The following is a 23,112-nucleotide window of genomic DNA, read 5'->3' on the forward strand; positions in this document are numbered from 1 at the left end:
TCTAAGTGACATCTGTCAGGCAGCTACGTGGGCCTCGCTGCACACGTTTACAAAACACTACTATCTTGACATTTAGGTTCGAAGAGACGGCATCTTTGGCTTCTTTGGCCGTTCTGTTCTGCAGGACTTTCTGGTGTGAGATTGGTTCGCAGACCCACCACCGGGGTGGGTATTGCTGGGGTATCTATTCTAAGGCAGGGACTCTATAACTAACATGTTTCTTTCAGATGAACAAGTTACTTACCTTCGGTAACGATCTATCTGTAAGAAACATTAGTTAGTTATAGATTCCTTACCACCCCACCCATCCTCCCCATTCTGCGAACTGATTTCTGTAGTTAAGGATATCCTTTCAGGGCCCTAGTTTTGTGCACCAGTGGTCAGTGTCTTGCATGGCTCTGCGTTTCTGGCGTGGACAGTCATGTACAGAACTGACGTCAGCACGAGACGGCGGCGTCTAAGTAGCTACCACGACGTCATCCCAGCGACATGATGCCAAAGACGGACGTTGAGCTGACCGACGCCACGTTCTGACGCGCAGAGGTACTGCTGACGAAAAAACTTTCTGGATCCAGTCTGAAGCCTGGGGGTAATTCTAAGGTAAGGAATCTATAACTAACTAAAGTGTCTTACAGATATATTGTTACCGAAGGTAAGTAACTTGTTTTATATGGTCTGGCAGGGCCTTAATGAAACCTGGGTTGGCGCGGCCGAACGGTAAACTGCTCCGATAGAGTTTGGCCTTCCCTCCTACAAGATCCACTCTTTTTTAACCAGGGTCCTCCATTGAGATTGGTGGTTCGTCTACAGTTTGGGCAGCTGGCCATTGCTAGACTGCTCTGGGATTGGGGAGTTATTGTGTTTACATTTTGTTTTTTTTTACAGTTTGTTGTTTTATTTGCTGAGGTGGACATAAATCATTTATTTGGGAGCAGGGAGGGGGGAGGGGGGAGGTGGGGGAGAAATATGCTTGTCCATAGCACCTGCATACCATGCCTTGACATTCTTGACGTGGAATGTAAGGGGGATGGGATGCATAAATATTGGACGCAGGGTAATACAGGAGGCCCTGCTACAAGAAACCCATCTCCTACGAGGAGAGGTGGAGAGACTATGTAGACGATAGAGGGGTCAGATCCTTGCGACCCCTTTCTCAGTGTACGCCCATAGGGTTATTGGTTTGGATAGGGGCCAGAGTCCCCTTTGAACCTACACACACATTAATAGAATAAGAAAGTATATATGAGCGGATATGTGGGAGGCTGTACGATTGGGATATTACGATTGGTAGTGTATATGCCCCTAATGAAGACCAGTTGCCTTTTCTTTATGATGTCTTAGCCCATATGGTAGGTATGCTAACAGAGAACATGTTACTTGGAGGGGATTTCAACTGTATGGCGGATAAGTCCCTGGACGGTTCTGACCCCCGCTGCCCGGGGCCCAAGCCCATCGTACAGCCGCAGGGTTTCGAGAATGGACAACACATTGGGGGTTGGAAAACACTTAGAGGATCCAACATATAGAGGGATGGGATTATTCTTTTTATTCACATACACACCACTTGCACACTAGAATAGATGCCTTCTTGTGCCCCCACAATTTTAATGGCATGGTTACGCATACTGAATATCTGGATTGTACAATTACAGACCACAGCTCACTATTAATGTCCCACCAACCACTGGGGTGGCGCCCCCGATTACTTTGTGGTGATTCAATCCCCTGGTGTTGGAGGATGCCTGCTTTAGGGAGACGCTGGGCTCCTCCATTGACACTTACCTTCTCAACAACACACAAACTGCATCTACAGGGTTGTTGGAAAGGGAGGCAGTTAAGGTAGTGTTGAGGGGCACTGCTTGGGACAATCGGTAGGAGCACAGAGGAAACTCCTCAAGGAACTAACAAGCTTGGAAGACAAATTACTTATGCTTGACAATGCTCAGGGATCAACAGACTGCACTAGCGCACTTGCGCGAAACGCAAACACTCTATACTGAGACACTAGAACATTGAGATGTCATGACTATAAAAACTACCTTACTAAGGTAGAGGACGAGGAAGGTAGGCCTGGCCATATGCTGGCATGGCTGATTAGGCCATAGACCAGTGCATCACGATTACTCAAATCCGGTTTGAGACTGGAGAGCCGGTCTATAAACCAGAAGCAATTAAAGCCTTATTCCAAGTATACTATGCAAATCTTTACACTGTGCCCCCTCCCCAATTCCATAGGAAAAACTCCATGAATTTTTGGCTTCACTTCCACTCCAGGTGTTAAACGGGCAGTCCCGGGAGACACTTGGAGGATCAGTGACATTACAGAACGTTTGAGAGGCCATCACTAGCATGGCAACAGGTAAAATGCCGGAACCAGTTGGTCTCCCAGCAGAATTCTATTCGGCATATGCCTCCAGACTAACACCCCGATTAGTGACTCTCTATGCAGAATCCCTGAAAATTGGACGGCTCCCTGGATCCATGCACGATACGCTTGTGGTCCCACTTCCTAAAACAACGGTTTTGGGCACCCAGGTAGTGGACTATAGATCGCATTCTATGCTCAACATAGATTTAAAAATACTTAGCAAGCTCTTGGCACTCCGATTGCTTCCCTGTATGCCCTCCCTAATACATACTGACTAGAATGGGTCCATCCTGTCTCAAAATACATCCTTTAATCTACGAAGACTGTATTCTGTGTTATATCACTCTGGGGCGCGATACCTACCACGGACTGCCCTCCTGTTGATCAACCTGGTAAAAGCTTTCAACACACTATGCTGGGATTATTTATTTGAGACCATGAGAAGAATGGGTCTCAGAGAGGGTTGGGAGGAAATGGGTGAAGTTGCTATATGAAGGTCTCATCGCACAGGTCAGAATGGCCAAGACGGTATCCACACAATACATGATATCCCACGGCACTTCACAGGGTTGCGCTCTGTTACCACTTTTATTCGCTCTGGCAATTGAACCCTTGGCAGCACTGTTCTGACAGGGAGGTGAGAGGATGGGTCTGATGATAGAAAGCCATGACCATATTATCTCCTTATATGCGGACACACCTTTTGATAGATCTGGAGGACCCGTGATGGGATTTGACACCGCACTAGACTACCTAAGACGATTTTAGCACCTGTCGGGTTTACGGGTTAACAAAAATAAAACCTTCATGTTCCCTGTGGGTGGAGGCTTGCCCCGACCCCATAACTTACCCACAGATCTTAACTGGGCATCCTCCACCTTTAAATACCTAGGCATGCAGATATTTCACACTCTGGATGATTTAAGGAAAGGTAACCTGAATAGAACCCTTCGGCCCATTCGATCCTGTGTTCCTTTTTGGTCCTCTTTGCGGTTACCGATTATGGCCCGAGTTTCGCTGGCCAAGATGGTTATGCTACTGCGCTTGCTGTACTGTTTTATCAATCTCCCGCTATTAGTGTCACCTGAATGGTTCAGACAGTTAGACTCCCTGTTGCAAGACCTTATAGGGGAAATGGTCTGCGGAGGGTCACTTTGGTGATGCTACAGCGTCCCATGGTGGAGGGGGGCCTGAGCTTACCGATCTTTGAATTCTAGTACCTGGCCTCACTGATGCAGTAGCTGGCACAGTGGTTGTAAGGGGTGAATACCAAAGGGACGTACATGACCGAGCCTAGAATCCATCCTCCTTTACTCGATTCAACAATGGTCGTCCCCTACCGGTCAGTGCTACAACCCTTGGCTCTCCAGTGTTGTAAATATTGTACAATCAAAACCAGGGGGACCCCTGGGTACACACTGGTCCTGCCCCTTGTTGGATCACCTCCACGGTCCATATTGACAGTAGAACAATTTAAAACGTGGACGGATTCAGGACTAGAGACAGTTGGGGACTGTTACCAGGAGAAACCCCCCCCCCTTTTGAAGACCTAGTTAAGGATATGATCTCCCCCCCCCCCCCCCCCCCCCCCCCCCCCCCCCCCCTCTGGACAATTTTTTAGATACACGGAATTGGTCTGTACATTTAAGGCACTGTGGGGTAGAAGCCAGGAAGAATCTGAGACACATGCAGAACTGCATGCCTTACGCTAGGTGCTTCTAGACAGCAGGTGAAATGGCTGTATGCCTCACTGGTTGAAATTTCCCTTACACCATTATTAACACTGCGCAGACAATGGGATATGATCTTGGACCGAGACCTCACCAACCTGGAATGGGGCAAAATCCTTGCATCTCCTAAGAAAGTGTACCAAAACACGAGATGGAAGTATATACAATTCTACTTCATGCACATGACCTTGATGACCCCCCATAGACTCCTGATCGCTTATGGAGGTGAGGCTTGCGGGTGCCCGAGGTGTAACCACGACGACACAGACTTTATACATATGACCTGGGCTTGTGACGTGCTTAGCCCTTTATGGGATGAGGTGTTGACACTGTTGCATACATCGGTTGTGCACTCCCTTAATCCCACAATTGAAACCTTCTTATCCAGACTTTTGTCCAAACCTCCCAAAAGGTAATACATTTATCGGCCTTGCCCTAGCAAAAAGACAGATTGGTATGACCTGGAAATCAGTCGGTGGGCTGGTGATAGGGACATGGAAATGGGATGTGACTTACTGGGCTGGGACAGCGGGCAGAATCCAGTCTGGCAAAGTTGAAAAGATTGCGACATCGCTTCATAGCAGAGCAATGGAAAGAGGTTTTGAACACTTGGGAATTCCTGACTCAAACATAGACTAGTGTAGAAGACAGCGACGATGGAAACAGGCCCACTTCGAAGTATACCCCTGGTGTATACATTTCCCTCTGTTGGGGCTTCAGGGTATGGGGGAAAAACAAACATTAGATGCCCCAAACACAGGAGGGATGTGGAAATTAAAGGCACTTTTTCCTTATTGATTATGTGCACCATGCATTACCCCTGTCCACTGTCTTACTGTGAGAGCATGAGGTTCGGCTTTTAGACCAAATGAGGAGTTGCTGGCTACCTCCTGGGTCTCCTATGTACAAACCCTCCCAGACCATATTTCAGGTATGCAGAGTTGTCCAACCTTGCATAAGTTTGTAATTTTAGCTTGATATTAAACAGGCAACATTTTCCACAACCCCTTTCCAAACTGAGTTGATTATTCTAAAAACCACTTTCTTCATGAGTATGTGAGTATACAATGTCACATTACAATGACACAAATTCTTTTTTGACTATGCTGCAGACGTCGGATATCATTTTCTATACTATAATAGAAGCTTACGACTGTACAAATGTATGCCACATATACAAGATGCATCTTAATTTCTGTTTCGGTATCATTTTGACATATGACCTACATTGCAGACAATGTATCTGCTTTCTTTCATGTTTTATAAATGCCAATAAAAATGTTTGAAGAAAAAAATAGGGTCATATTGTTTTAACACCTAATCATTGTCCCATTACATGAATAATTATTCTACCTACTCTATGCTGATTGCATCTGCAGATGGTGGAACAAACTAGATACATGAACAGCAGAAACTTGATAAGAATTAATAGACTTCGGTGATCTAATGGAAGAACCTTGAAATGTAGTTACAGTTTGTGACTGAAGTGGGGAAAGTTAATGGAAGACAGTATGAACAAAGGCAGTGTAAATAAAATGGCATGATTCTACATGAACGTGTACGGAAAAAATAATAAACAGTGAGACGTGCAGGGGGACTTCCATGTTGAGAAGTAGGTCTGTGAGATATTAGGCATCTTTGACCCACCCCTTAGCTGCAGTCTGCCACACTGACCTCGCTGTGAGCCCCATTGATGTCTGGAACCCTTCCAAAAGAAGAAAGATACAGTTAATACATTGATATCGGCATCACCGAGGACAATAAAGGAAAGCTGTTTCTTTAAACGGAAAGGTGGGTCTACAGCACGGAGGGACCAATCAGAAAGAAACTTGCGGGACGAAAAGGAGGCTTCAGACTCGCAAGGGAGATCAAACAGGACTGATGAGAAGACCAAAGGCAGAGAGAGTAGAACGGACCATGTGGGGTGATGTTCTAGAGCGGACGTGTTGGAACAAAGGAAGGGATCGGCAGAGCAGGACGTGGTGAGAGGATACTGTCCTCATGGAGAAGGCACCGGACAGAGAAGCGGCAGGTGACCCGCCCTGGAATACAAGGAAGAAAAAGAGTTTCGAGAAATGGTGCGAGGACTGGTGGTCTGACCTGGAGGACGCTGGAGAGCTGCTGCAACTCAGAAGAGATGCAGCATAGCGGGTAGGTCCCGGGGGCACCAGAGTCTGGTATTGTTGTTAGGTAGAGGGTGGGAGGGGGTTGCACTGGTTTAGAAGTTTGGTGTTAGAAATGGGGGTCTCTAGTTTGCAATGGTTTGCACCTTTGTGTAAATAGGGACCATTCCTCTAGTCAGGATAAGGCTGGCACACTACTGAAATAACCCCTGCTCACCCCCTTGGTAGCTTGGCCCGAGCAGTCAGGCTTATCTCAGAGGCAGTGTGTGAAGCATTTTCACATAACTAACAGTAATATAGTGAAAATACTCCAAAAGGACACCACACCGGTTTTTGGAAAATAACCAATATTTATCTGTGCAAAGAGGAACAAAACGATAGAAGAACTAATCGCAGCCACCAACGACATCAGAAGCCTGATCGACAACGGGGAAACAGCGGCCCTCATCCTCTTGGACCTCTCTGCGGCGTTCGACACAGTCTGCCACCACACCCTAGTGAAGCGCCTCAGCAACATCGGAATCCGAGAGAAAGCACTGGAGTGGATCATCTCGTTCCTCGCCGGAAGACCCCAGAGAGTCCGCCTCCCCCCGTTCAGATCAGAGGCCACCGAAGTCATCTGCGGCATACCACAAGGATCTTCACTCAGTCCAACCCTCTTCAACGTCTACATGAGCCCCCTCGCAGCCATCGCACGCCAACATGACCTCAACATCATCTCCTACGCCGACGACACCCAGCTGATCCTCTCCCTCACCAACGACCCCACCACCGCCAGAGCCAACCTACACGAAGGGATGAAAGACGTCGCCGACTGGATGAGGAGCAGCCGCCTTAAACTGAACTCAGACAAGACGGAAGTCCTCATCCTGGGATCATCACCCTCCGCCTGGGACGACTCCTGGTGGCCCCCGGCCCTGGGCACTGCTCCCAAGCCAACGGACCACGCACGCAACCTGGGCTTCATCCTGGACTCCTCCTTGTCGATGACCAGACAAGTCAACGCCGTCTCATCTTCGTGCTTCAACACCCTGCGCATGCTCCGCAAGATCTTTAGATGGATCCCCACCGAAACCAGGAAGACCGTCACCCAGGCACTCGTCTCCAGCCGACTGGACTACGGGAACACCCTCTACGCCGGAACCACAGCAAAACTTCAAAAAAGACTCCAGCGCATCCAGAACGCCTCCGCACGACTCATCCTGGACATCCCCCGACACAGCCACATCACAGGACACCTTAGAGACCTGCACTGGCTCCCCGTCAGCAAGAGAATCACATTCAGACTCCTGACCCACGCACACAAGGCTCTCTACGACCTGGGCCCCAAGTACCTCAACGACCGCATGACCTTCTAAACGCCCACCCGCCAGCTACGATCAACCAGCCACGCCCTCGCCACAGTACCACGCATCCGCAGAGCCACCGCCGGAGGAAGATCCTTCTCCTACCTGGCAGCCAAGACCTGGATCTCCCTCCCCACCCACCTTCGGCGAACCCAGGACCACCTCTCCTTCAGGAAACAGCTCAAGATCTGGCTGTTCGAGCAGTAACATACCCCCCCAGCGCCTTGAGACCCTCCCGGGTAAGTAGCGCGCTTTATAAATGCTGTGATTGATTGATTGATTGATTGACCAACATACAGTAATCAAAAATATGCACTTTGCAAGAATACTTAAAAATGCAGTTCCCTAAAGGATGGTAGGCACATCTTTCCCATAGGATAAAATGGAGAACACTTGGTAACATTTAATAAGTATTTCTTCCCATTGGGACTTGATCGAGAAATGGAGTTTAGTATGCCTGAACTCAGGATGTGGAACGCATTTTTTAGTAAAGATGATTTTTATGTTCTGTGTCTGAAAATAACACTTCTATAAAGTAGGTATTTCCTTGCTTAGCCATCCTGTGTGCCTCTGCTGGGCTGTTGATTGACTGGCTTTGGAGTCACAGGAGCTGGGGATGTGCATTCTCTTTAACCAAGGAGGGGGGGGGGGGATCGAGGTGTGTCCTGTCGTTCCTGGTTGAGCCAGCTTGTCGTTCCTGGTTGAGTCAGGCTGAGCTGAATAGACCTGGGCTACATTTAGAGTAGTGGCAGGTGATTCCCTTGCACCTGAATGGACCTTGTCTGCCTTGGACAATGCTGTCTCCACTTCCTGCTGAGAATCTGGGCCATAGAGGACAAACTGGTTTGAACGGAGCACAGGCACTCACTGCCCAAGAGAACAAAGAGAAATAGAGTATAAATATTGGGACCAGACCTCAGAATTTTAGAACTTGCTTGGAAACAGGAACCTAACTAGAAGAAGAGCTGGAAAAACTGCCAGGAGGAGTACTGCCCCTTTATTGTGTTGGTGCTTTGCTTAGTTGGCCTGCAGTTGCTGCTTCCTCCTTGGGCAGTAAAAGGACTGGACTGAACTTTCTTTACTTGCTAATGAGTATCCCCAAGGGCTTGAAATATAGCTTGCCTCCTGTTCACGAAGTCTCAAGAATAGCAAAGACTTCACTTACCTCAGGGTACTGCCTCTGGAAGCGTGGGTTTCAGTTGCCACAGAGGGTGAAAGCAGCCGACACAGTCACCTACACCGCTGCGGGTTTTGTGTCCTGAAGGCACCGCAGAGGACAGTATAGCTTTTGGAAGGAGACAAGAGGTTATCCATCCTTCCTCTTATTGTCTTTTAGTCTTTTCAAATTCTTTTCCCCGTCATAAGCACAACCGGGTTGTTATTATCCTTACCCGTCTACATAATTAATGCTGGTTTCTTTTTCCAATATTCCAGGGTTCCACAGCTTTCAGTCGACCTATGGACACAATTATTAACCGTCATCTACTCCTTGAGAAGTGATTTAGCCAAATTTGGGCATTGCCTTCCCTCCCAAGCTCCGCTATGATGGTCTTTATTTGCCTGCTGAAAGTTGTCGAGGGGAAGAAACATGTAAAAATTATACTTACAATGTACTCATGCTGTAAAGACCACAGACTCCGGATTTTAGGTCATGAGTCTTATTATAAGGCCAAAAATAGCTGAATATAAACACACCTTAGTATTAATTAATATAGATACAGGAAAATTAATACAGAGCCAAATCTACGCATATAATTGATTCGGCATAGGAGACACAAAATAATAAACTCCAGGATTAGTACACAACCCAGATGGAGGCGGAATCCAAATCCCTTTGCATTAGGAAGGGAAACATACATTGTCTTTCCTTACACTACTCTCATTGATGGTGTTTCTGGCTGGTTCCCCTATCTTATGTCTCAAAGGTGTTGGCGCGCATAGACTTCCTTAGAAGTACTCAGGTCAAATGGGTCACGATAGCGTAAAACTATAGTGCTCGCTCTTGAGCTGCTCCTTCTCCTCCTTTTCTGTCCCTGCGCATAATACAAAAGGAATAAACTCAGGAACCTCCTAAATGGATCACATGACAAATTATTTCACTTCCCCAGTACTGTGGTGTTTTTCCATCACTTTAATTAAATCTTCCTTGCTTCTGGTGACCTTGGAGTGTAGATAGGCCAGGCACAGATGATATCCTCCCCTCTCACTTCTCAGACTGTTCAAAGACATTCCAGTTATCTCCTTAAACTAAAATAATGATGGTAAATTCTTTATACCTGCAATGTGATGAGAGCATACTGTTCTGGCACACGCAAACAAACATTTAATTAATTCTTCAGTAGCTAAGGGTTTTGAAGTAGTTAACAACTTCTAACTCTGGGCCTACAATGCAGACAACTTTAACAACACACAGTTAACCTACGAGTATAATGCACCCCTACATTTATTTTATTTATTTATTTATGCAGTTTTATATAGCGCGGACTTTACCCGAAGGCGTCAGAGCGCTTTACAATAGGAACAGAAATGATACAAACTGAGAACATTACACGAACAGCAGATTGCAAAAGCATACGTTACGTTACATACGGTAAAGTGATCATTGTCAGCAAACAAAAATACATGAGGTAGTAAAAATTGTGAGCAACCAAAAATACATGAGGTAGACAAGGTAATAGTGACACATCTGAGCAAACAAAATACATGAGGTAATAAAAATGTGAGCTACCAAAAATACATGAGGTAGTAAAAAGTGCACAGGAGGAAAAAGTGACAAGTGTGCAGGCTACAAGAGAAAATAGAGTATAATTTGAGGTATAATACTGCAATATATGCTAGACACTCAAGCACAAGAACAAACGTTACGTAGGCGAAGGTGGCACTTGTGCAAGGATCCAAGGTAAAAAACATGTGAGAGGAAGCAATGTAGAGTGCTGTATTCGCTCTATCAGAAGCAATAGCAACATCGTTTTTTTTCTGTTCGCTAAGATTGAAATAAGACACCATTGATGAACAAACCCATCCTCCTCGTTTATACATCCGCCCTAGCTCTTGAAGTTTGACAAATTGAAGCCTAGGTAGCAATGGCCAGGAAAACGCACTTCTTTCACAAGATAGAAAAATCGTTTTAAAAGCATCAGTAATATATCCGTATCTACATGTGAACTCGAATGTGAAAATTACATTCTGCATATTAACGTGCACAAAATGTAAATGCCCCAAAAATCTTCCACAGAAAAGACATAACCTTTTTGAGTGCAAACACAAAGATTCTGCGCTGAGCAGAGTAGCCCTTCAACATCTATTTCAGTAAGGTTCTCCTCTTCTCACCCCTGCTGAGGTTTACCCATACAATGTCTGATTCCAACATTTGAATTCATGAAAAATCCAGTTCTAGAGAATGAAAGTTGCTTACCTGCAACTACAGTTCTACATTGTTGGCATTTTCATAGATTCCCAAACCTTGATTCTTAAGAAATCTATTTTTAAGATTCCATTGCACGTGAACTATTGAAAGTCTGAAGTTCAATGCCCTCTGCCAGGAATGGAGTGCAGTGCACACCACCTCATTGGCTGGATTTAGAGCCCGCATGAGGAAGATGGGCTTGCATGCATCTTGTCCTATGTGTTGCTTGACATCATGTTTTTTAGGTCTCGGCTCAACGCGCGGAAGCGCGTCTCCGCCGAGATCTTTTGTTAGCGACTATGCTTCCCAGGAGACAGTTTCGGCCACGCGCATCCTTCGAGCCGATTTGTAACTGGAACGCGCGCTGTGGCCAGGCGCTGTCTCCTGGGAAGCTCAAGCACCACACACGCATGCGCATACACACACACAAGCGCCCATGCACGCACGCACATACATACATACAGAGACACCACCCTGACACATACACACACACGCGCACACACACAAGTGCACCGAGGCCCCCCTCCCTCCCTCCCCCCCCTCCCCCCCGCCGTCACCGTCGCACACATACATACACACACGAGCATACATGCACACACGCACACACACAAGTGCACCAAGCCCCCCCAGCCTTTTGGAACTTACCTGGCCAATGTCGGGGACTCTGCTCAGCACGCGGCGCCCAACCTCCTGCTGGCGCGGCCCCGGTGCTCCACACAGCTCACAGGAGCCCCGGGCGCTGAGACGCATTTCACTCCGCCTGCCTCCTCTTCCGGTCTGGACGTGGCCCCGCCCCCGTCACAGGCGACCGTGCCTGACTTCCGGCCGCAGCACAACCATGGCAGTAAACAGGATGCCCCGCCATACCGCCAGCCTACACCGCGGACCCAATCTCTGAAGTCGGAGGGTCCCTTCCCCGCTCTGCAGCACCCCCACTGGCTACACCGCTGCCCTGACCTCCGCCATCCAATACCGTTGTGAGTACAAGACCCGCTCTCGCAGAGGCACCTCCCAGCATCTTTGGCACCCCCAATCCACCAACTTCAGCATAGACACCTGTTGAATTGTTGAGGCGGAGCGCCCGATCCGGGGCCGGCATGAATGAGTGCTGGGGTCTCCACCGCTCCCCTGCTCAGCACGTCTCCCACGATGGAGGCTAGAGCCTCTGGTCAGCCCTTTAGTAAGCCTCTCAGTCTTGGGCTCCAGGCAGGGGTGACTCCAGCTATATCCCAGCGGGTCTCCGACAGCATTAAGCGCCGCCGACCACCGCACTGCTGTCTGCCTCTTCCTCTACAGCCACGGCGTCACCAGGCGTTCCCGGGGGCAAAGCGGCTTCCTCAATACTCGCCGCCCTCCGATCGCCTCCTTAGCTGTTCTGTTCGGTCCGCTCTGGGATCCGCACCGCTGCCCTCTGAAGGACCACAGCACTTCAATTCCGCCGTACCGGCCCGCTCTCCGTGTCGTCACCGACACATCGCAGGTTCCACCGACGCCATCTTGGCTCTGCTCGGGCAGGGTTCAACCATCCGCTCGGTGCCCAGCCCTCGTCGACCGAGGTTGTTTGACATACAGCTCTCCATGTTACCAATGCAAACATTTTTGACTTCCCACAGCTGATAAACAAAGGTGCCGGTGTAGGTATTGTCCTGTTCCTAATGAGGCACCTATCGATCTTTCTTCTTCAAATACCATTTAGCAATGATAATCACCTAGTTCATGGCTAATGTCTTGCTTCTCTAATTCTCTTCAGGTGCTACAAACATTGACAGTGTCCTTGAATCAATAGTACCCAACATTTCTGTCATCATTGTTGGAGACTATTAACTGTACATTAGCAATCAGCTTCATCTGTACTTGCAGTTGTCCTCTAACCACTCACTGCTTAATACTTGCACAACATCCACATGTAATCAGGACAACCCATTAAACCTCACACTGATTTCAAACCTACTGTCATACTCATTATTCATGGCTGATCATTCTCTGTCTGTCAGTAGTGAATGCAGAGTAGTGAGTGCAGAGTAGTGAGTGCTGAGTGCAGAGTAGTGAATGCAGAGTGCTGAGTGCAGAGTGCTGAGTGCAGAGTGCAGAGTGCAGAGTAGTGAGTGCAGAGTAGTGAGTGCAGAGTAGTGAGTGCAGAGTAGTGAGTGCAGAGTAGTGAGTGCAGAGTAGTGAGTGCAGAGTAGTGAGTGCAGAGTAGTGAGTGCAGAGTAGTGAGTGCAGAGTAGTGAGTGCAGAGTAGTGAGTGCAGAGTAGTGAGTGCAGAGTAGTGAGTGCAGAGTAGTGAGTGCAGAGGAGTGAGTGCAGAGGAGTGAGTGCAGAGGAGTGAGTGCAGAGGAGTGAGTGTGCAGAGGAGTGAGTGCAGAGGAGTGAGTGTGCAGAGTAGTGAGTGCAGAGTAGTGAGTGCGCAGTGTAGTGAGTGCAGAGTGAGTGTGCAGAGCAGAGTGCTGTGTATTGGCAATATTAATGACAATGCCATTTATTTGTGATTTAAAGAAATAAAAAATTTCATGAGCAATGCCAATAGCTCTACCATTAATGATGCCGAGACCATTGCATTGCAAATGCTTGTTTTACTGAGCTGTATGCGGTGATCTAACCAGACTGCTCAGAATCATTCAAACATGATACCCTAGTGATGCAGAACTCGAATTACAAGTCTGTTTCATTGGAACCATTATCGTAGATTGCAAACATGTCCTACTGTCTCGACATTGAAGAAATCAACTGTTTGAGAGCTTCAAATAATAATTGGGAGATGAGTTGAAGGTGAATGTTTTAAAAAAAAGCAGCACTCATCCATGTGCAGTTTTTGCTTGTGTGCTTTCCTTGCCTTTTGTCTGAACGCTTGTTTTGATTACAACTAATGTTATAAGTGTTCCTGGGTCCTGCTAGACGTATCCTGACTGCAATAAAGGATGAGGATAGTACAGATGTTGATGACTGAAATGGTATTACAATTAAGAGACGATGCAATCCTCCAGTGGCGGATTCTTCCAAGTGCCCAGACTGAAATTTTTTAACCCCGGCAGTAGGCACAGAAGCAGATACCAAGAGCTAATTTAAGGAATGCCAGAAATATGGTCATCGGGTAACTTTATCGAAAGCACTCGCGGAATATTCTCTCCTCCCCTTAATGTGCACGGTTGAACATTCCTTTCATTTAACACTGGCTTACAACTGGGTTTCTGCTCCGAATGCATGCAAGGCCCCACCTACCGTTGTGAGATAAAGCTGGGTACAAAAGACGGCCTATGTCATCTTCACAACTCTAAATTTGAAGACGGAATGCAACCGGATTGTTGGGCTTTAAGTTCTTGAAAGGTTCTTGTGGTGATCACTTTTGTCTGCCAACAGCCATTTAATGTCCAAGCGTTTTTAAGACTCTTCTGGATGAGATGACTAGCTGTATAAAGCATGTGCGATGTGTGACCAATAAAAAGGTTAAACTCAACACACTAAGAAGTAATGTCTTTGTAGCCCCCCATGCAGCTCGGTGGGGCTCTCGCATGCATCTTGGGAGTTGTTTTGTGTGCCCCTCCGTTGAGCTCGATCAATGCTTGTTTTTTGTTGTGTCCTTCGGGGCGTCCCATGAAGCAGCCATCGAACTGAGCCCTGATGGTGCCATTGTGCAGCCAGCCATACCTGTTGTGGTGCAGCATCTCACAGTATCGTCATCGTACAGCCCCACACTTGCAGCACAGCATGAATGAGCCTTGTGCCTCCCACAAACACAGCCCGACGCCCCACTGTATATCGATCAGCAGCACTATATATTAATTTTTTATTGATTTATTTAATGCATTTTTATATGTCGCGCGGACTTTATCCGAAGGTGTCAGAGCGCTGTACAATAGAACCCGGTACGTTACATGAGAGAAATGTTACAAAATAGAACGTTACAAAAATAAACAGAAGACTAGAAGAGGTAGGGTAAAACCATAGAAGGCAAGAAAACAGTATCAAACACAGCAAGCAAGGGTGAGGAATGTACAAGAAAATATTAGAAATTTACACTGATAAACGAACTTCCTAGAGGGGTCTGAGAATGAAGGTTTTAGTTCTGAAAGTGTCTTTGGAAGAGAAGAAATTTGAGGTCAGCTTTGAAGATCCGGATTGAGGTGCTGGCACGGAGCAATGGAGGAAGCGAGTTCCAGATTCTCACTGCATTACCTGAGAATGATTGAGCCATCGATCTTTCCCTTTTGACGGAGGGGGTCTCAAGCAGAAACTTTTCCACATTCCGAGAAGGTCTCGAGCCTCCAGACATTTTCAGGTTATTCGCCAGGTAACGAGGGGAGGAAGTGTGCAAGGCTTTGTGGGTGATGCAGGCAGTTTTGTAAATAGATCTTGCCTCGATGAGAAGCCATTGAAGAGGAGACAGGATAGGAGTGATGTGGTCACTTCGTTTGGACCCCTAAATAAAGCGAGCTGCAGAATGGAGGACGGATTTGAGGGGGGAGAGGTGAGATTTGGGTAGGCCAGTCAGAAGAGAATTGCAGTAATCCAGTCTAGAGAGAACTAGCGATTGGACCAAGGTTTTTAGGCCTTTCTCTGAGAAGAACCAACTAATTCCCCACAGAAGGCGCAGCTGGTAACGTGCGTTCTTAGCAATGGAGTTGATGTGAGAGATTAGGTTGAGTCTTTTGTGAAGTGTTACACCTAGGGATTTAGCGCTGTCGGCAATGATGAGTTTATTGTTGAGTTAATTCAACTGATCCATCCAGGATTGAACAGGAGGAGGGGAGAGAGAGGAAGATAGGAGGAGGAATTTAGTTTTGGAGGGATTAAGAATGAGTTGGTGAACTAACATCCAGTTGTGAATAGAGTTGAGAGTAGAGTTGAGTAGTGAGAGATCGTGTGCGGAAGACACCTTGAGGTAGATTTGAGTGTCATCCGCATAGAAATGGTAGTGGATCCCAGATTTACTTAGGAGGTTCCCTAATGGTTCCAGATAGAGATTAAACTAAGTGGGTGCAAGGATAGAACCTTGAGGGATGCCTTGACCTACCACCAATGGAGCCGAAAGACTGTTCGCTATCTTGATCATTTGGGATCTGTCCGAGAGGAATGAGGCAAACCATTTAAGCACTGTGCCTTTCACGCCCATTCTCAGTTGAAGAGTGTTAAGGAGGGTGTTGTGATTAACAGTGGCAAAGGCTGCAGAGAGGTCAAGAAGAATCAGGAGGCACGATTCCCCAGAATCGGGTATATGCAGAGCATTATCATTCACTCGCAGGAGGGCTGTTTTAGTGCACCAATTTTGAATGACGCCAGAATGGAACACATCAAGGAGATTATTGTCCATAATATGTAGGGAAAGTTGTTTCACAACACATTTTCCTGTGATTTTTGAAAGAAAAGGGAGGTTGGTGATGGGGCAGAAGTTGTTGAGGTTGTTTGCATCTGCAGAAGTTTTTTTTATAGGAGGGGTAACCTGTCCTGTTTTGAGGGCAGCAGGGAGGGAGCCTTGACTGAGGAAGAGATTAACTAGCCTGGTCCAGTAAGAGAGAGTATTGGTGTAGAAATCAATGGCAATGACACTAGGGATGGGGTCAGAAGAATAGTTGGAGGGTTTGGTTTCGAGGATGCATTTGAGGAGGTCGTCTTCCGAGATGGCTTCAAAGTTCTGCCAAGTGACTAAGGATTTCGCTCCTCAATGGGGGTGGGGTGGGTGACTTGATCTACCAGTGATTTGACCTTTTCATCAAAGAATATAGCGAATTCGGCTGCTTTCCTTGAAGAATCCTCAGGCTTGATGGTTTGGAAAGAGCAGTTTGGGTTTTTGTTGAGGTCAAAAAGTTTTTGGGGTCTGTTTTTGGCTGAGTCGAGGAGGTATCTGAAATGTGATGCTTTTTCATGGAAGATGTGCTTGTGGTATTTGGATCTTGCCAAACGTAAATGAGAGAGATTGGAGGTGGATGTTTCTCCAAGATTCTAAGGTTCTTCCTTTCATAATAGAGAGCTTTATTGAACCAAGGTGCTGAGGGGGTGGGCTTTTCCTTTTGCTTTGGAGTGGAGCGGCATTATCGATTTCGACTGCTAGGACTGAGAGGCAATGGGAGGTGAGTCGTTGACATCCACCTTCGGATCTAGTCTAGGAAGTGAACACATAGCAGAATCACACAGAGTGTCAATATCAATGTTTTTAGTGTTGCAGAACCAGGTAGAAAGCCCTTTTAGGTTGGCCGAGAGTTATAACGTGCGATAGGTGAAAACTGAAGGGAATGAGGAAGTGGTCCGACCAGTCTACATGTATAGGGGGAGCAATAGTAAGCAGGTCTGCTTTAGATATAACAAGATCCAGAATTGAGCCCTTATAGTGTGTAATTTCCAAGCATTGTTGAAAAAGATCATTGGCTGAGAGAAAGGTGACAAAGGAAGGCCAGAGGAATGGGGAGAAGAGAGGAGAAGGTGCTGGACAGGCTCCTTAGATTATGAAAGGTGAATGTAGGGGGATAGGCACCAGGCAGAGTGGGGGGGTGGATTGGGCTAATTGGTAGTTTGGGGAGAAGTATGGGACTGTAAGGTCAGAGGGAGGGAAGAGGATGGAATTACCGAGAGGGGAGACAGGGTTGTGAAGCATAGGAGGAGGAAGGGGAGGTTGAAGAGAAATGAGGTGTAAGAGAAGAATTAAGGGTACGAGGGAAGGGGAAGAGCTGAAAAGGATGAGGAGTGGGGGGGAAGGTAAGGAACGTTGATCATTCATTCTGAGGATGCCATTGTGGAGCCCCCACATACCGTTTGAAGTTGAGCACCCTTTTACATTCCACCAAAACGTGCAGTTGTGCGGCCACTGTATGCATCCATGCAGTGCCTCTGAGTTGTAGACCACAGATACCACAGTGCTGCCTTGCCCATAAAATCTATAGATGCCTTTATAGTGTACCATACACATCGGTGGACGCCCATCACAATGTAAAAATCCCATAGTGCAGCCATCCACATTACTGTCGTGCATCCATCACACGCTGCCCACAGGTCACTCCACTCAGTGTCGCCCTGCATAGGGCGTCTAAGTTCGATTCTGACGTTGCCATAGTGCGCATTGTTTGTGCAGCTCCTACACAAAAAATAAATGTACCATTGTGCACACTTCGCGCCCAGTCACTCGCAGACCATCAGCCTGTTGACCAGCCACGCAAAAGAAGCCTGTGAAGTGAATTTGTTCTGTACATAGCAAGCAGTGACCACAGACCATGAACATACTCATTAATACTGGTTTTCATTCCCTGTTCTGTTTCTTGAACGTGTTCATTACCAATTTACAAGCCTCTTTTTGTTCTCGTCTCCCAGTTGTGCTCATTATGCTGTGTAATATTTTAATTTTACAATGGTTCTTTTTCTGTATTTTCACACCCTTGTTGTGTTTGCTTTTCAGTTTTAAAGAACAGTACAGATGTCTGGTTTGTGTTTCTGCCTGCAGCCCCCGTCGAGGCACAAGCGTCTGCAATCTTGGTCCTCGCTGCACTGGTTGTCCTTCTGGGGCTCCTTGTAGTCCTTCTTTTAGGACATCTTTTCTGCTTCCACATCTATCTAAGTATGTATCACCATCTATCCAGTGTCCTTGCACACAGCCTGTCATCCTGCATGCTCCTTCCACCCCCCCCCCCCTCCCGATTTACTGCTTGCTGCCATTTGTTCTGTTGAGGCCACCTCTTATAACATGTATCTTAATTACAGTTAGTGTTTGTTGCAAGATGCATGGGAAGTCTTTTATGCCAAAGAAGGATTGAGGCTTGCTCAGCAACCAAACGTCCACCCGACCAGTATCCGTTGCTGGATAAGAAGTTTTCTTATTTGCAATGTTTTCAGGTGCCAATGTGTTTGGGAATTCTTACGCCATAAAATGTTCAGAATCATCATGGCAATTTATATAAAAAATAGGCGCTTTTGCCCCCCAATCCACACAAAAGTGTTGCATGCATAGTAGTGTAACTTTACTCAAAATGATGCGGCCCCACAGTGCAGAAAAAGAGGTACCCTTGAGTCTCCTGTATCTCAGATATTCATGGGCCTTGTCCCAAACAGTGAGCCCCCTGAAGGAACTGGGGACCCCTGCAACTTTGGGGACATACTATTCGCCCAGAGAGCCTGTATTGCATTCTTCAACTCTGTGTCGTTGGAGGGTGAATTTTCGTGTACTTTTTTACTGCCTTTTGCACCCTACATTTCTGAGGTGGTGATTCCATTAATACCTAGTTTCAATTAAAACGAAGACCAGGTTGCCACTGATAACTTCTGAATTGTTAGGAAAAGTTTCATGTTGTTGATTCTATCCACTGAAAACAATAAAAGATACCCTTTTCACCTCAAATATAACATTTTACTTTCTACAGACCGCTAGAAATGAAACCCTGCTGTTGGTCAAATGCCCTTAACGTTGGAAAGCCTTAGGGATTTAACTGAACAAATTATCACAATAGTCCTGTAAAAGAAACATGCATTGACTATAAAATGGAAAGAAAGTAAAAAAAGTTCTAAATCGATCAAAGCCTTGAAAAAAACCATTGACTACAATAAAACACTTATATACAGTTCAATGTAGTACTTTATTACGATCTCATAGATCCAAAAAAGTGTATAACTGTACAAATATATAAAACACCAAATTTCATCAAAGTTCCACTGCACTTAATACAACAATTCATTTTCGAGTTAGCAGCCTAGTTTAGATTCATAGCCTGGTTTAGATTCATAAAATCCTAAAAGTTGTAAGTCAAACTAAATTCTTCACTACCCAATAGCAAGTATTCATTATTAAGTTGACATAGTAATGCTAACTGAAAAACGGCTAAAGTACATTCATTGCATTAACTTCCCCGCCTGATCCACATGGCAAAAATAAACAGAGAAATACCAAATACTATCAATCTAAGTGTATCTGTTGATGATAATCTCAAGATTTCTAAATAATGTCCTGGCCCAATGGATCGGCACAGGGGTGTTATCCGTTTTTCCCTTAACAATGCATAGTGAGGGCAGAAAAAGAGTATGTGGACAATAGATTCAGTACAGGCTTTGTACGCAGGACATAAATCACCTACCAAAGGACTCGCGCTCCATCATGAGCAAAATGCTTTGGTAGGTAAGGTCTTATATCTAAACTGTAAAAATAGCTTTCTTGCCCCTGGAGGCGTAACTTCTTCTATTGATGCTTCAAACAGTGGAATTGATTTATGCAGCAAAAAATATTTTGTTAGCCATGTGGAATATCCTGTTAGTTCTAGTTGGAATATTTTTTCCAGTACATTCCTTTCAGCTCTTCCCTCGAAATATCACTCATGGAATCAGGGCTGAGCCAAAAGCTGTCCATCTTTAACCTCCCAAGTGAATCACGTAAGCAAGAGAACTGTTATCCTCTTGGTCCTCAGGGTCGACTTGACGCCAGTGAGAACAGAAACGGAGGGAGGCCTACATAGAAAAAAGCCAACAACTGCCTACGGGTTTCCCTGGGTGAGTGACACAGAGGTATGGGATTAGTTCGCCCTTCCCTGAGCAACGTGAGAAAGCAATAAGAAAGCCCAGTCAACAACGAGGTACAGTACAGTAAGGCTGTTTAATGCATCACCAAAGAAAAGATTACTCATCCAGGAATAAATAATAAAGGAAAGTCAACGATACCCTTCACGATTCAGCAACTCCTTGCGGAACCCCCTCGGCCGACAATACCGAGCGATCCATAGGGGCCAACTGTCCTCCGCATGAGCACCTGTCCTGGTAGCTCGCCAACGGAGGGCACTGTGCAAAGTAGCGGCCGAAAATGCCGCTCGAGTTCCGCTTGCTGAGGTAGGGAAAGTTTGGCTGCGGCGGTACAACACCAGCAGTTAACGATATCGCTTATGTACCGTTATCGGGTCTCTTTTGCTTGCCTTCTCGGGATTACGTTGCTCGGCAAGTGTCTTTAGTCCAAACCCTCGAGGTAGCTGGCAGGCACCGGGGCAAAACAAGGCTCCGCGTACTTGCCGGTAATAGAGTTCCTCCTAATATTGCTCAAGGTTCCTCCTTTGGATAATGAGAGACAAGCGCCAGCCTCGCGCCTCTCCCAAGGTAAACTAGCCTCTGCTAGCGTCTGGCAATATCCGATGCCGCTTCTGAATTGCGATTTACAAAAGGGGGTGGTGATGAACAGAGTGTCTGAATTGAGCAGACCACTCTTACCCAGTCCAAAGATCAGGGCTTGATCCATCACCGTTATTTATCTCACTGCCCCATCCCAGCTCAGAACCTGGCTATATGCAAATCAGTCTGTCCCTGGCCCAGTGCATCATGGGAACAGGGCAGACTAAACTACCAAGCCAATTCTTTACCAGAAAGGAGACAAGCTACAGGGGACCGGTTTCTGGCATTTCAGCCTCTTTGGCCCGGCTTGCTTGAATCCTGATGGAGCAGTGAGAAAGGGACTCATGTCTGAGTATACCCTGCCACACCTATAGTGGCCAAAATCGATTTACAAAAGGGGGTGGTGATGAACAGAGTGTCTGAATTGAGCAGACCACTCTTACCCAGTCCAAAGATCAGGGCTTGATCCATCACCGTTATTTATCTCACTGCCCCATCCCAGCTCAGAACCTGGCTATATGCAAATCAGTCTGTCCCTGGCCCAGTGCATCATGGGAACAGGGCAGACTAAACTACCAAGCCAATTCTTTACCAGAAAGGAGACAAGCTACCGGGGACCGGTTTCTGGCATTTCAGCCTCTTCGGCCCGGCTTGCTTGAATCCTGATGGAGCAGTGAGAAAGGGACTCATGTCTGAGTATACCCTGCCACACCTATAGTGGCCAAAATCGATTTACAAAAGGGGGTGGTGATGAACAGAGTGTCTGAATTGAGCAGACCACTCTTACCCAGTCCAAAGATCAGGGCTTGATCCAGCTTTCTGCTTAATTCAGAGACTCTGTCCCTCACCACCCCTTGTTGTAAATGCTTCTGAATTGCGGCCGCCATTTATGCCTGGAACGGCCTGCGCATGCTTCGTGCATGGCCTGCTGGGTAGTGTAGTCTGTAGCGCTGCGGTGATGCTTGCCTGCTTCGCTCGCTGCCGGTCGAAAGGTGCAGGCTAAGGATGGCGGCTGTCACGGACGCTGCTGTGTGCATCGCTGTCCGGGTAACAGAACAATATACGGGGGTGGGGGTGGCCATGTGAACCTGACAAGAACCATCTTAAAGTCTCTACCTGGGGAGATCTTAAGAGGTCCTTCAAAGCCTCTCGGTATGGGTCCAACTCTGCTACCTTCCAGAGCCTATTCCAGAACTATAACATTTTATAATTTAATTCATGCTTTAATTGTTTATGTGCTGTGTCGAGGTAAAAAGGCACCAAGGGAGTACTGGCAGGGAGATCAACCAGTGATCTTAAAAATCGATTTTCTAACTGTTTCAGAAGCTATTCTCTGTCTCCACCTCTTTTGGGCACCGGTACTAAATCAATTACAAAATAAGTTAAACAGTTGATATTTTTGTCATGAATTGCTTTAAAATGCCTTGCTACCGGGTAGGTGGGGTCGCTATTGATAATCGCTCGTATATGTTGAAGTATTCTTACATGCACTGGTTTAATGGTGCTGCCCACATATCTGAGCCCGCATGTGCATGTAAGTATGTATACAGCGAATTCTGTACGGCAGTCATAGTTATATTTAGTGGTGTTAATGCCGAAATTACATGCCCGGCAAGTAGTACATTTATAGAAGCCCTGTTTACTCAGTAACCACATAGTTACAGGAGCCCCTGCTGTCTGCGGTTGAGAAACATGGGTGGCCATGTTCTTACAACTTCTGAAAGTCACCTGTGGTTTATCTGAAAGGTCTTCTTTCAGAACACTATCTGTTAAAACAATTGGCCAATTTCTATTGAGTATTGCTCTTTTTTTCCGCTCCTGTCTACTGAAAGTAGTAATCAATCTTGGTGCTTCCTGGCTGTTTACAGTTTCACTATTTACCTCGATATCAGTTGGTAATAATTCTGATCGAGGCCTTTCGCCTGCTTTGATTGTGGCTCTGGTAAGCATATCTTCTGTGTACCCTCTAGCTCGCAATCTTTCTAAGCTCTCGTATTTACATCTTTCATACTCCTCGGGGGTACTGCATATGCGTTTTAATCGCAGTACTTCCCCGTAGGGTATGCTGGCAATTAGG

At 46.5% G+C, this 23,112-nt stretch overlaps 1 protein-coding gene across 1 annotated transcript in view; it reads left to right on the plus strand.

Moving 5' to 3' along the window:
* LOC147676766 (palmitoyltransferase ZDHHC1-like) overlaps nt 1–23,112 on the plus strand; it is a 452,133-nt gene that overhangs the window by 55,072 nt on the left and 373,949 nt on the right. Inside the window, exon 2 of the mRNA XM_086945205.1 lies at nt 18,355–18,513. Coding sequence (XP_086801331.1) covers nt 18,355–18,513 — 159 coding nt within the window. The remainder of the gene's footprint in view (nt 1–18,354; nt 18,514–23,112) is intronic.

This window comes from Lissotriton vulgaris, chromosome 12 (genome assembly GCF_964263255.1).
Source record: "Lissotriton vulgaris chromosome 12, aLisVul1.2, whole genome shotgun sequence".
Lineage (NCBI taxonomy): Eukaryota > Metazoa > Chordata > Amphibia > Caudata > Salamandridae > Lissotriton > Lissotriton vulgaris.